At 54.0% G+C, this 14,630-nt stretch overlaps 1 protein-coding gene across 2 annotated transcripts in view; it reads left to right on the top strand.

The window, feature by feature from the left end:
* spag16 (sperm associated antigen 16) overlaps nucleotides 1–14,630 on the top strand; it is a 1,374,442-nt gene that overhangs the window by 96,920 nt on the left and 1,262,892 nt on the right. For both annotated transcript variants that reach the window (XM_072483243.1, XM_072483236.1), the window contains exons 5-6: nucleotides 5,820–5,957; nucleotides 6,081–6,188. In XM_072483243.1, coding sequence (XP_072339344.1) covers nucleotides 5,820–5,957; nucleotides 6,081–6,188 — 246 coding nt within the window. The remainder of the gene's footprint in view (nucleotides 1–5,819; nucleotides 5,958–6,080; nucleotides 6,189–14,630) is intronic.

Genomic DNA, 14,630 nt, shown 5'->3' with positions numbered 1-14,630 from the left:
ATGTGGGTGAGGGATGTGGGGGGGGGATGTGGGTGAGGGGTGTTTGGGGGGGACGTGGGTGAGGGGTGTGGGGGGGATGTAGGTGAGGAGGGTGGGGGGGATGCGGGTGAGGAGGGTATTGGGGAATGTGGTGAGGGGTGTGGGGAGGAATGAGGTTGAGGGAGTGTGAGGGGGATGTGGGTGTGGGATTGATATGGGTGTGGGGGGAATGGGAATGTGGGTGGGGTGGAATGTGGGTGAGGGAGTGTGGGGGGGATGGGGTGAGGGAGTGTGGGGGGAATGGGGTGAGGGAGTGTGGGGGGGGAATGGGGTGAGGGAGTGTGGGGGGAATGGGGGTGAGGGAGTGTGGGGGGAATGGTGGTGAGGGAGTGTGGGGGGGGAATGGGGTGAGGGAGTGTGGGGGGAATGGGGGTGAGGGAGTGTGGGGGGAATGGTGGTGAGGGAGTGTGGGGGGGGAAATGGGGGTGAGGGGGGAATGGGGGTGAGGGAGTGTGGGAGGGAATGGGGGTCAGGGTGTGGGGGGAATGGGTGTGTGAGTGGGGGGAATGGGGTGTGGGTGGGGGGAATGGGTGTGTGGGTTGGGGGAATGTGGGTGAGGGGTGTGGGTTGGGGGAATGTGGGTGAGGGTGTGTGGGGGGAATGTGGTTTGAGGGTGAGGGGGGGAATGTGGGTGTGGGGGGATGTGAGTGAGGTGTGTGGGGGGATGTGAGTGAGGGGTGTGGGGGGGAATGAGGGTGAGGGGTATGTGGGGGGGATGTGGGTGTGGGGAGGAATGGGGGTGAGGGAGTGTGGGGGGGAATGTGGGTGAGGGGATATTGGGAGAATGGGGGTGAGGCAGTGGGCGAATGGGGGTGAGGGAGTGTGGGGGAATGGGGGTGAGGGGGTGTGGGGGGGAATGTGGGTGTGGGGGGATGTTGTGAGGGGGAATTGGGGTGAGGGAGTGGGGGGAATGTGGGTGAGAGGATGTTGGGGGAATGGGGGTGAGGCAGTGTGGGGGGGAATGGGGTGAGGCAGTGTGGGGGGATTGGGGGTGAGGGAGTGTGGGGGGAATGGGGGTGAGGGTGTGTGGGGGAATGGGGGTGAGGGGGTGTGGGGGGGAATGTGGGTGAGGGGGGTTGTTGTGAGGGGGGAATGTGAGTGAGGGGGTGAGGGGGGGATGTTGTGAGGGGGGAATGGGGTTGAGGGAGTGTGGGGGGAATGGGGGTGGGGGTTAGGGGGAATGGGGGTGGGGGTTAGGGGGAATGGGGGTGGGGGGAATGGGGGTGAGGGGGAATGCGAGTGGGGGGAATGGAGGTGATGGGGTGGGGGCGATGTTGTTGTGAGGGGGGACTGGGGGTGAGGGAGTGTGGGGGGAATGTGGGTGGGAGGGAATCTTGCTGAGGGAGTGTGGGGGGGAATGTGTGCAAGGGGGTGTGGGGGACCAATGTGGGTGTGGGGCAATGCGGGTGAGGGTGTGGGGGGTTAATGGATGTGAGGGTGTGTGGGGGGAATGGGTGTGTGGGGGGAATGGGGGTGTATGGGGGTGTGGGGGGGAATGGGGGTGTGGGGGGGAATGGGGGGAAGAGTGTGGGGGGAATGAGGATGAGGTGTGGGGGGGAATGTGGGTGAGGGGGTGAGGGGGGTTGTTGTTGTGAGGGGGGAATGTGAGTGAGGGGGTGTGGGGGGGATGTTGTGAGGGGGAATGGGGTTGAGGGAGAATGGGGGTGGGGGTGAGGGGGAATGGGGGTGGGGGGAATGGGGGTGAGGGGGAATGCGGGTGGGGGGGAATGGAGGTGAGGGGGTGGGGGCGATGTTGTTGTGAGGGGGGACTGGGGGTGAGGGAGTGTGGGGGGAATGTGGGTGGGAGGGAATCTTGCTGAGGGAGTGTGGGGGGAATGTGTGCAAGGGGGTGTGGGGGACCAATGTGGGTGTGGGGCAATGCGGGTGAGGGTGTGGGGGGTTAATGGATGTGAGGGTGTGGGGGGGGAATGGGTGTGTGGGGGGAATGGGGGTGTGGGGGGGAATGGGGGTGTGGGGGGAATGGGGGGAAGGGGTGTGGGGGGAATGGGGGGAAGGGGTGTGGGGGGAATGAGGATGAGGAGGTGTGGGGGGAATGGGGGTGTGGGGGGAAATGGGGGTGTGGGGGGGAATGGGGGAAGGGATGTGGGGGGATGCGGGTGAGGGGCGTGTGGGGGGATGTGGGTGAGGGGTTGTGGGGGGGTAAGTGGGTGAGGGTGTGGGGGGGATGTTTGTGCGGGGGGGTGGGGGGATGTGGGTGAGGGGGGTGTGGGGGGATGTGGGTGCGGGGGTGTGGGGGGATGTGGGTGAGGTGGATGTGGGGGGGGAATGTGGTGAGGGGTGTGTAGGGGGGATGTGGATGAGGGGTGTGTAGGGGGGATGTGGGTGGGGTGTGTGTGGGGGGATGTGGGTGAGGGGTGTGTAGGGGGATGTGGGTGGGGTGTGTGTGGGGGGATGTGGGTGAGGGGTATGTGGGTGAGGAGGGTGTGGGGGGGAATGTGGTGAGGGGTATGGGGGGAATGTGGGTGAGGAGGTGTTGGGGGAGAATGTGGGTGTGGGGGGGAATGTGAGTGAGGGGTGTGGGGGGGAATGAGGGTGAGGGGTGTGGGTGGGGATGTGGGTGTGGGATTGATGTGGGTGTGGGGGGAATGGGGAAGAGGGTGGGGTGGAATGTGGGTGAGGGTGTGTGGGGGGGCTGCGGGGAGGTGGGATTGATGTGGGTGTGGGGGGGAATGTGGATGTGGGTGGGGTGGTATGGGGGTGAGGGGATGTGGGGGGAATGGGGTGAGGGAGTGTGGGGGGAATGGGGGTGAGGGGGTGTGGGGGGAATGGGGGTGTGGGGGGTGAGGGGGTGTGGGGGGGAATGGGGGTGAGGGGATGTGGGGGGAATGTGGGTGGGGGTAATGTGGGGGGAATGGTGGTGTAGGTAGGGGAATGTGGGTCCGGGAGTGTGGGTGGGGGGAATGTGGGTGCGTGGGTGTGGATCAGGGGAATGTGGGTGAGGGGGTGTGGGGGGGGAATGTGGTTTAGGGGGTGAGGGGGGGGAATGTGGGTGAGGGGGTGGGGGGTGGAAATGTGGGTGAGGGGGTGTGGGGGGAATGTGGTTTATGGGGTGAGGGGGGGAAAGTGTGTTTGGGGGATGTGGGTGAGGGGGTGAATGAGGTGTGGGGGGATGGGGGTGAGGGTGAGTTAGGGGATGTGGGTGTGGGGGGATGTGGGTGAGGGGATGTTGGGGAAGTGGGGGTGAGGCAGTGTGGAGGGAATGGGGGTGAGGGAGTGGGGGGGGAATGGGGGTTTGGGGATGTGGGGGGAATGTGGGTGAGGGGGTGTGGGGGGAATGTGGGTGGGAGGGAATGTTGCTGAGGGAGTGTGGGGGGGGAATGTGTGCAAGGGGGTGTGTGGGACAAATGTGGTGTGGTGGAATGCGGGTGAGGGTGTGGGGGGGAATGGATGTGAGGGGGTGTGGGGGAGAATGTTGGTGTGGGGGGAATGTGGGTGTGGGGGGGGAATGGTGGTGTGGGGGGAAGGGGGAATGGGGGTGTGGGGGGGAATGGGGGTGTGGGGGGGAATGAGTGTGGGGGGAATGGGGGGGTGAGCTCGGGGGGAATGGGGGTGAAGGAGTGTGGGGGGAGAATGTGGGTATGGGGGGTGAATGGGGGTGAGGGTCTGTAAGGGGAATGTGGGTGAGGGGGTGTGGGGGGGTGAATGTGGGTATGTGGGTGGGGGGGGAATGTGGTTGTGGTGGGGAGTGGGGGGGAATGGGGGTGAGGGGGGAATGCGGGAGGGAATGGGGGTGTGGGGGGGAATGGGGGTGAGGGGGTGTGGGGCGGGGAAATGTGGGTGAGGGTGTGTGGGAGGAATGTGAATGAGGGTGGGGGGTTCGGTATGGGGTATGGGGGCACACATGTCAAGGGGATTTACATAGATTATCATAGAAATTACAGTGCAGAAGGAGGCCATGCGGTCCATCGAGTCTGTACCGGCTCTTGGAAAGACACCCCACCCAAGGTCAACACCGCCACCCTATCCCCATAACCCAGTCTGCAACTAAGGATGGTCTTACTTCCCCTGGGGGGAGGGGCCAGGTTACGGGTATGTGTGTGGGAGGGTGTTAGTGCCATGGCCACAGCGCTGCCTTCTCATCCTGGCTGACCTGAGGAGGTCATGGAGTTTTTTCCTGCACTGTATGCCAGTCCGGACAACGTTGCCCACGGCGCTGACCGCCTCTGCCACCTGCATCCAGGCATGGCGAACGGCGGCATCTAGCGGCCTACCTTCCAGCCCGGGGTACAGGGTCATCCGCCTCAGGGTCATCCGCCTCTCCTCCACGGCTCCATGAGGGTGTCCAGCTCAGCGTCCCTGAACTGTGATGTTACTCTCCTTCCAGCCATCTTGTTCACTAGGATGGAGTGTGTGGGGGGGAAAGATCGTTTTAAGTGCCGCTTATCATCGAATTTATCATAAAATTTACAGTGCAGAAGGAGGCCATTCGGCCCATCGAGTCTGCACCGGCTCTTGGAAAGACACCCCACCCAAGCTGCGGCGTGTGAGCCTCATGCGCGCCAATCACAGACCCGGCGATTCCGGCCCCATTTTGCATGGAATTGATTGTGTTCCACGTGGAGATGGTGCTAGCCCTTTTAGAATAGCTGAATCGGTGCAGCTGTTGCGTCGTTTTTTCTGTCGTAAAATGCCACTGTTTCCACGCCGGCGTCGGCACTGTGTCTCAAAATCGGAGAGTCCAGCCCTATGTTCCCCTGCCGGAGTTGAATTGTTACTGATTTCGGAAGTGTAGAAGAGAAAGTAATTCAATACCCTTCACCATGCAAATTTATGCATGACCAGGAATATGAGGGACTCTTAAAGGAATCCCGCTATTGAACCGGCGGCCCAATAGTGAGGTCCCATGGCTGGCCACCTCCCCCACCGCAAATCAGCACCACTCCCCCCATCCCCGCGCATCGCAAAACAGCCTCCTATCCCAGATATTCTGGGTGCCCCCTTTCCCCCAGGTATGAGGGAGACCTGACCCACTTCCACCCCCCTCCCCATAGAGACCACCATATTAAACAAACACCCCACAGAGACCCCCTAACCAAAGGGACAGCCACAGAGATCTCCTAACTAACGGACCCCCCCCCCCCCCCGAGATTTCCTAACTAAAGGGACCCTCCCCACCCCCTCAGAGACCCTTTAGGATCCACTTGAATCCTCCCGCTGGCGCTCTGGCATTTACCCTGATCCTGCCGTCAGCGGGGGTTGGAGCATCGCAACCGGAGCACCAATCCTGATTTCCTCCGGCCGCCCGATTCTCTGCCACACCAGCGAGGCCGGGAGCCTCGCTGCCGGCATTGGAAGGCGGAGAATCCAAGCCAGTGTTTAAGACTGGTGACGCAGTTATGAACGGAATTTTGGAGATGGCTCCAGTTGGGTTCCTAATTGAGTTTGAGAAGGTGGTGGTGAGCCACCTCCCCAGCTTGACTTGCTAGGCCATTTCAGAGGGCAGTTAAGATTCAACCACACTGCTTTGGATTTGATCATGTTTAAAACAGCTGATTTCTTTCCAGAAAATGCCAAAGTTAACCAGGTAGGTTTTCATAACAATCCAGTAGTTTCAGTCATTATTTCGGATACAAGCTTTTTATTCCAAATCCCAGGTGAACCTGAGGAAGGAACAGTGCTCCGAAAATTAGTGATTTGAAACAAACCTGTTGGACTTTAACCTGGTGTTGTAAGATTTCTCATTCTAGTAATTGTTGGTGAAACATACAAATCTAAGATTTCTGCTTGAAAATCATACATTTTACATTTTGTCATATCAGGTATGAAATGCTGCAAAAGGGCTCACTAAAACTTCAGGATGTAGGATTTGTTCCTGATGTGTACGCACAAAATCAGCTGCTAGAGCATGAGGTGAAAAATGTGAAAAAAGATCTTGAGGACTGCAAAATAACAACCAAGTATGTAGTAAATAATTCAATGTTATTTGTGAAGGCAAACATTATTTTATGTGGAAACATAAACGTATGAAATAGCTCTATCACCTTAGCAACAATTAAACTTGCCAATTTTTGCATCTACAGCACAGCTAGTGAAACGTTAATAAAACTGAGGAAAGAACGTGATTTCCATAGGATGCATCATAAGCGTGTGGCACAAGAAAAGAACAGACTCATTAATGATATTAAAAGGTAAGAAATTTGGAATTTTTAAATAATCTTTGGAATGCACAGCCAAAGTATGAAAATATTAAAGTCCTCTATTATCAAAAAAACAGTAACCAGAATTTTTAATCCTTGGAGATCCTGTTTGATGTACTAACTATTTCAAGTGACAATTCACACCTCTTTAACCTGGGGCTACCCCATCTCTGGATCTGTAAAGATTTAATCACCTGCTAATGCTCGCATTCCAAGCATTGTTTGGCATCTTGAATTTGTCTATATATGTGTTTCTGGAACAGACCTCTTCATTCACCTGAGGAAGGAGCAGCGCTCCGAAAGCTAGTGACATCGAAACAAACCTGTTGGACTTTAACCTGGTGTTGTAAGACTTCGTACTGTGCTCACCCTAGTCCAACGCCGGCATCTCCACATCATTTCAAGTGAATGCAGTGTTTGCGGAGACGACTGAATTGGGCTGTTTTGACAGCTAGCGGGACTCATTTAGAAGTTTTCCTTCTTCCATTGCAGCCAGGCTCTTCGAATACACCATGCACAGCGTTAGAGTCATAGAAAGGTTACAGCATAGAAGGAGGCCATTCGGCCCATCTTGTCCATGCCAGCCCGAGGACACCCAGGTGCCCTTTCTAATCCCACCTTCCTGCATCCGGGCCATAATCCTGTAGCACCTAAGGTGCAGATCTAGGTATCTTTTAAAAGAGTTTAGGGTCTCTGCCTCCACCACCAACTCGGGCAGCGTTCCCTGGCTCAACAGCTTCTTTTGCTTGTTTGTAAGTTTGAAATTCCCTTTCAAGTATTCCCACATATTGACCCAGATTCTGGGGTCAGTGGTGAAGGGACAGTGCTTGCCATTGACCTTGACGAAAGCAGCCCATAAGGTTTTAGGATATACGTAGAATAGTGGTAGGGCTGCTGTGACTAGAAAACATCATGCCATCTGGTTGGCCAGCACCCTGAGGCGGGACATCCTCCCAGATGGGGCGGAAAACATGCCCTGAACCAATTCATGGTCTTGCAGTCGTAAATCAACTCGGGACAACCCAGTTAAGTAAAGGACAATCCTGACTTTGTCGACTGGGGTCAACATTTCCATTTAACATTCTGACCCTTGTGTCAAAACCTCTGCCAAAAGAAAAAGATGAAATAAAACTCATATTTTATATGAGAGCCAAGGGAATGAAGCAAATAATCTCCCCGTGAGCCTCGTGCGAATCCCTCAGCAGGATTTCGGACTTGGGACATAAAGGTCAGCTCCAGGTAGGAGCTGTGCAGTTCATAGAATCCCCACATTACAGGGAGAGGCCATTCGGCCCATCATGTCTTCATCGACCCTTTGAAAGACCACCCGACCTAGGCCCAATCCACTGCCCTGTAACCTCACCCAAGGGGAAATTTAACATGTCTAATCCACCTAACCTGCACATCTTTGAACAGTGGGAGGAAACTGGAGCACCCGGAGGAAACCCACGTAGACACGGAGAGAAATTGCAAACTCCACACAGTCATCCAAGGCTGGAATTGAACCTAGGTTCCTGGCACTGTGAGGCAGCAGCACTAATCACTGCCCCACCGTGCCTGCAGTCTTGGCTGGGACTTTTAATAGTACTTGCATATAGTTTACTTTGACAATGAACCTTTTCATTGAACTCTCTTACTGGGCTCCACTTTGACCATTAAACAGAAAAATTAAAATTTATCTATATTAAAAATCTTACTATATTTGCCGCTGTCCTGTTTTTGTGAATCTTTGTGTTAACTTTTTCTCTCCATTATAACTTCTGACATCTATATTCACAATGTAATCTGCCTATGTAAAGCTGTCATATTTCAGTGCCATCTTCTGACCAATGGTGGCACTAAAGCACATCAGTGTTCCCAGCAACTATAGAAACAATTATTAAAAATCTTGGACTGTGAAATTAATTTGCTACAAGTTTTGGGAGGCGTATTCTGTGATACTTGTGTTATGGGCCAGGGTTTAAAAACCCCAAAGTATATTATGGAGTCCACCTGACCTACAATCTTTATGTTGAATTTGACTAGGATGAGCACAATAGCCTTCCTTTCAGGTGTTATTCAACAGACTTCTTAGGTACTTTTATCAAAAAAGCAAGCTTTATTTTAAGAATTTAGTTAACATTTGTATAAACACACAGCAAGAATTTTTATCAATTACAAACATAAAGACCCCGCACAGCTACAGTAATCTATGTATAACCCTTCATGAATTCCTCCTTAACTGTTCCAATTCAATAACAAAATCCAAGTAAAACCAGAAACCCCTTTTCAAAGGCATGGCCCAGAACACTGTATTCTCACTTAACTAAGACTGTTGTTATTAATACTTTGTTCCACTTTTCAAACAGTAGATTTGAATTCCTTCCAGAAAGCAATTATCTCTTTTAAGTTACCAAGCAGTCTGAACAGTTTTTAAAAGGAAGATTGAGAAAGACACTTCATCCTGTGCAGTTCAAACCAGTCCAAAAACTCAAAGCGAAAGTAAAACTCACGGTCACAGCTCAGCTCCACTCACAAAAACGACATCACTGAAGCCATGTGATAAAAGAAAAACTTCTGAAAGGGGCACTCCCATGACACATGGCATACCTGTGCCCGTTTGAACAAGGAGGGTATTGTAGAGAAATCCGGTACAACGTTTGGTGGTGGCCATGAGTGAGCGGTCGCATATTTGGTAGCTCCCGCTCAAGTTGATATTTTGTGCTTCTTTTCCCGTCTGAGTGGTGATGTTTTCTGGATGGAAAGAGGTATATGAGTGCCAAGAGAAAGTGTAACCCCTCTGGTGTGACAAGTGGATTGATCCACGAACAAGGAGTGGGTCGAGAAGAGAGGAGCTGTTGGAGCAAGAGCGTCTTCGTGGTGCGCCACAGACTAAGATGGCGGAGCGCAAAGGGCCTGTCATGCCCGCCCAGTTTTCAATGGTGCAGCTGGTGGAATTTTTAAATGCTAAGATTTGCCAGCCGAGGAAGGATGCCCTGGTGGACCTGGTCAAGGTGTTGGAGCCGGTTAAAGCAGATATTGAGAGAGTGGAGCAGAGGCTGAAGCCCCAGGAACGGGCAATCCAGAATGTGGAGGAGATGGTGGGGGAGCATGAGGAGAAGCTGCCCTCGTTGGTGGCCGAGGTGTGGGTGACACGGGAGACCCAGAAGAGGCTAAGGGAGAAGGTGGAGGATCTGGAGAATCGCTCCAGAAGGCAGAATTTGAGGATTGTGGGAATGCCTGAAGATATCAAAGGTGCTGAGGCCGGCACATATGTGGTCAAAATGTTGGAGCAGTTGATGGGAGAGGGGGGCCTTTGACCGCTCCCCAGAGGTCGACCGAGCGCATAGAGCGCTGATGCGAAGGCCGGGATCGGGTGAGCCGCTGAGGGCGATGATGGTGGGATTGCACCGCTTCTTAGATAAAGAGAAGGTTCTGCGATGAGCGAGGCAGACACGAAGGTGCACCTGGGAAGGGAACGAGTCTATCAAGACCTGGGTGGAGAGCTGGTGAAGAGGTGAGCTGGGTTTATCAGGTCAAGGCTACCCTCTTCAAGAAGGGGGTGAAGTTTGGAGTGCTGTACCCGGCCCGCCTCTAGGTAACTTTCCAAAACCGAGAATATTATTTTGGTGCGCCAGAGGAGGCGATGGAGTTTTTGAGGGACAGTAGACTGGCAGGGGAAAGAGGACATTTAACTTTGCAGGAGTTGTGGAGAGGTTTCTTTGTTCTTGGGAAACTTTTCCCCTTGAGATGCTCTTTCAGGTTTGGTGGCAGGGTGTTTGGAGGGCAGGACCATCCGTCAGGGGGGCATCAAGGGTGAGTGCACCTTTTCTGTATCTTAGTTTTTTGCGGAGCGTGGACGGCGGTTGGGTAGGGGTTTTGAGGCCTTGGACAGGGGCTGCCATGCCAGCTCGCATTAACGAGAGTGCAGTGGGGGTTGTCAGGCGATAGACTTGGGGAAGGGAGATGGGTTGTTGTTTTGTTGGGGAGAGGGGGGAAGGGGTGGGTTGCTGACAAGGGCGTGGTTGTTGTGGCGCAGTTGGAAAAGGAATGATGTCGGTGGACATCCAAGGGTGGGCCGGGATGGTCACGTGACACTGGCTGGAGGCTGGCCCAAAAAGAGATATGGCTGATCGGCAGGGGAGGGAGGAGGAACCCCCCTCGACCACGCTGGTCATGTGGCACGTGAGGGGATTCAATGGGCCGGTCAAACGGTCACGTGTGTTTGCGCACCTGAGGAGGCTGACGGTGGACATGGCCGTTTTGCAGGAGACACATTTAAAGATAGGAGACCAGACAAGGTTTAGGAAAGGATGGGTAGGGCAGGTGTTCTACTCGGGACTGGACATGAAGAGAAGTGGGGGTGGTGATGCTGGTGAATAAGTGGGTGGCGTTCGAGGTGGGGAATACTGTGGCCGATTCGGGGGAGGTTCATGATGGTTAGTGGGAAGCTGGAGGGGATGCCGGTGTCCCTGGTTACCCCCCCCCCCTTGTTCCTTTCTGCCTTCTGTGGCCATGGTAGTTCCCATGCGTCCACCCCTCCTCCCCCCTTTCTGTCCGTTGTTGGCTTCAAACAGGTCCTGGAACAACCTGCTGAATTGCCCCACACCTTGTGGAAGCCATTTTACGACCCTCGGATGGTGTATTTAATCTTCTCCAGATGGAGAAATTTTGCCAAGTATGCCAGCCAGCCTGCAGCTATGGGTGGTGCTGCTGATCGCCAGCCGAGCAGGATTCTCCGGTGGGTGATTAAGGAAGCAAAGGCAAGGGTGTCAGCCCTCTTTCCCATATGAAGTTCTGGCTGATCCAATACCCCGAAGAATGCCACTCTCGGGCACAGTTCCACCCTCAGCCCACAACCTTGGACATCGCTTCGAAGAAGGTTGTCCAGCAATGAACAAGCCTGGGACATGTCCAGAACATGTCGGCGAAGTTGGCCGGGCCTTCCTGGCACCATTCACATTTGTCCTCCATCTCCGGGAAGAACCTACTCATTCGGGTTCTTGTATGGTGTGCTCTGTGCACCACTTTAAAATGCATGAGGCTAGGCCTGCGTAGGAGGAGGTGGCCCTATTTAGTGCTTCGTTCCAGCGTCCCCACCCTACTTCCATCCCTAGTTTATCCTCCCAGTTCTGCCTTGCTCCGTCCAGTGGTGATCTCGCCCTTACTAAGAGTCGTCCGTATATGTCCCTGCAGTTCCCTTTTTCCATACTGTCTGTGTCCAGTAGGTTTTCCAACATTGTGTCTCTCGGGGCTCGAGAGTATCTCATTGTTTCCTTGCGGAGAAACCTTTTGACTTGTAAATATCGGAGTTCCTGTCCATTCTGTAGTTCTAGTCTCTCTGTCAGCTCTTCCAAGGTCGCGAGTTTGTTCCCCATGTAAAAGTCCCTAATTGCCAGCATCCTCCCATCCTGGGAACCTGTGGTTGCCGCAGATGGGGACCATGGTGGACTCCTCTGTTAAATCACAGTGTTTTCTCATCTGGTTCCAGGTTCTTAGTGTTGCTACTACAATTGGGCTGGATGTGTTTTTGCTGACGGGGATGGAAGAGCTGTCCTGGCGAGAGCTCGGAGGGTCATTCCCCTACAGGAGGATTCCACAATCCTCACCCATTCAATGTTCAGTTCCCTTATTCATCCCCTCACTCCTTCGGCTGTGGCTTCCCAGTGATGGTGTTCCAAGTTCGGGAGGGCCAATCCTGTTTCTTCTCCTCTGCAGTGTTGAATGAGGGATTCTTGGATTCTTTCCCCCCCCAATACAAACGCCATAATCATTTCATCTATTCTTTGGAAAAATGCCTTGGGGATGAAGATTGGTATGGATCTAAACAGGAAGAGGAACCATGGCATGACGTTCATCTTGATCGTCTATACCCTCCCCGCCAGGGAAAGTGGGAGTGCATCCCATCTCTGTGGGTCCTTTTTAACTTCCTCCGCCAGACTGGTCAGATTCCACTTGTGGATCCGTGCCAATCGTGGGTTATCTGTATCCCTAGGTGTCGTGTTGTGTTCTCTGCTCCATAGACGAACCAACACGGTTGCGGATGGTACAACTCAATTTTATTGCTAACAATATTTACAATGATAAACTGGTTACTGTGGTTCGTTCAATACCCTTGAATCTGTGGACCTAGCCCTAACACTATCTTGGAGAAGCACTCAGCACATGGTGAATGTCTGAGTCGCTTGCTATGAGCTCTGTGACCTGAGGTGTCTCCTGCTGGAATGGACCAGAAGTGTCGTGTTCCCTGTTTTATAGTGTGTATGCTCTTGCCTGTGATTGGCTGTGGTGTTGTGTGTGTATTGATTGGTCCGTTGATCTGTCCATCAGTATGTATGTATGTTTGCACCATGATGTTTACCTGAATATCATGACACTAGGTATCGGGATTTGTTTTGGGCTCGGGTTCACCAGGAAAACCTCACTTTTGCCCAGGTTGAGTTTGTAGCCCCAGAAGGCCCTGAATTCTTCCAGGACTTTCATGATTTATTTCATGACGTTCTGCGGGTCCGAGATGCAGAGGAGCAGATTATCCGCATAGAGTGGAACTCTGTGTTCTCTGACGCCTCTTTGGATGCTCTTCCAGCCTCTTGGGTCTCGCAGGGCGATTGCCAGGGGTTTAGTTGCCAGGGTGAACAGGAGCAGGGACAGCGACTATCCCTGCCTGGTGCCTCTGTGCAACTGGAACTATTCAGAGCCTTGGGGGCATTGCACAGGACACTGACCTGGGGCTAAATACTGCGCCACCGTACCACCCTGGATGAAGCCTGTTAATGATATGTTAAAGCATGCTCCTGTACGTTTTGCATTCCCACTCTGGTGTGGGGTGTGAAACATGTTCACGCCACCAGCGTGACACCAGAGTATGGTGGTTTGTTGGGCCTCTGGCACCAACCTCAATTTTTGGATGGTACCTGATTCTCCGCCCAACCGCAGTTCCAGCGTCGCTGAATGGCGAATCCCCCTGACATCTGCGCTGCTGAAGACCTCAGGCAGAGGCCAAGATGAATTATCCACTTGGAATTACTGTTTGAAGGTTGTTGTGCATGCTTCAGCCTAGACTTTTGTGTGATTTCCCCCATCATTGCCCCAGCACTAATGTACTGGTTCCCTGATCATTGGAGATGTGGTTGTTTGTGGGGTCTACATGTCAGTTTAGTTGATCAATTGTTCACCACTATTGATGACCAGAAGTGAACAGACTGCAGAGCTTTGATCTAATCCATTGCTTGTGGAATTGCTGTGCTCAGTCACATGCTGCTTTTGCTATTTATCATGCAAAAAATCCAGTGTTTTAGCTTCATCAAGTTGATATCTAATTATGTAATATCCCAGGTATTGCACCTAGCCTGCTCTCCTCCCCCCTCATTAAATTAGAAGTGACCTCCTAGCTTGATGCTAATGGTAGGTGAAGAATAAGTAGGCCAAATGGTTCTAGATTGTGGGTGAATACAATTTTAAAGCTGCTGATGGCCCACATTGCCACATGAATTGCCAATTTTGAGCTATTGGACTGTCCTGAATCTCTTGCATTTGGCATGGTGGTAATACCACACCTGGGGCGGAATTCTCCGACCCCCCGCCGGGTCGGAGAATCGCCGGGGGCTGGCGTGAATCCCGCCCCCGCCGGTTGCCGAATTCTCCGGCACCGGATATTCGGCGGGGGTGGGAATTGCGCCGCGCTGGTTGGCGGGCCCCCCCGCCGATTCTCCGGCCCGCGATGGGCCGATGTCCCATCGCTGTCAACCCACGGTGGCGCGGGCAGGCTCCGGGGTCCTGGAGGGGGGGCGCGGGGAGACCTGGCCCCGGGGGGTGCCCCCACGGTGGCCTGGTTCACGATCGGGGCCCACCGATCTGCGGGCGGGCCTGTGCCGTGGGGGCACTCTTTTTCTCCCGCCTTGGCCATGGTCTCCACCATGGCAGAGGCGGAAGAGACCCCCTCCACTGCGCATGCGTGGGGATGCCGTTAGCGGCCGCTGGTGCTCCCGCGTATGCGCCGCCCGGCAAAGCCAGTTTCGCGCCAGCTGGCGGGGCGGAAATCAGTCCGGCTCGGGCCTAGTCCCTCAAGGTGAGGGCTCGGCCCCTCAAGATGCGGAGAATTCCGCACCTTTGGGGCGGCGCGATGCCGGACTGATTTGCGCCATTTTTGGCGCCGGTCGGCGGACATCGCGCCGATATCGGAGAATCCCGCCCCTGATGTAGGCTATCTTCAATGTGAAGGTGGGATTTGATCTTCACAAGGACTGTATAGTGGCCACTTCTACCACTGTCTGAAGCAGATCCAGTCTGGTAGCTATGTCTTTCATGATTACACCAGCACAGTCAGTAATGGCACTACCAGACCACCCTTGAAGAAGCTACGCCATCCAGTGTGCTAACTCAGTGCCTCTTTCAAGTGGTGTTCAACATGGAAGAGTACTGATTCATTAGCTGAGGGAGGGTGGGAGATGATGT

This window comes from Scyliorhinus torazame, chromosome 2 (assembly GCF_047496885.1).
Source record: "Scyliorhinus torazame isolate Kashiwa2021f chromosome 2, sScyTor2.1, whole genome shotgun sequence".
In the NCBI taxonomy this organism is placed as follows: Eukaryota; Metazoa; Chordata; class Chondrichthyes; order Carcharhiniformes; family Scyliorhinidae; genus Scyliorhinus; species Scyliorhinus torazame.
This window is presented reverse-complemented; position numbering and strand designations above follow the sequence as displayed.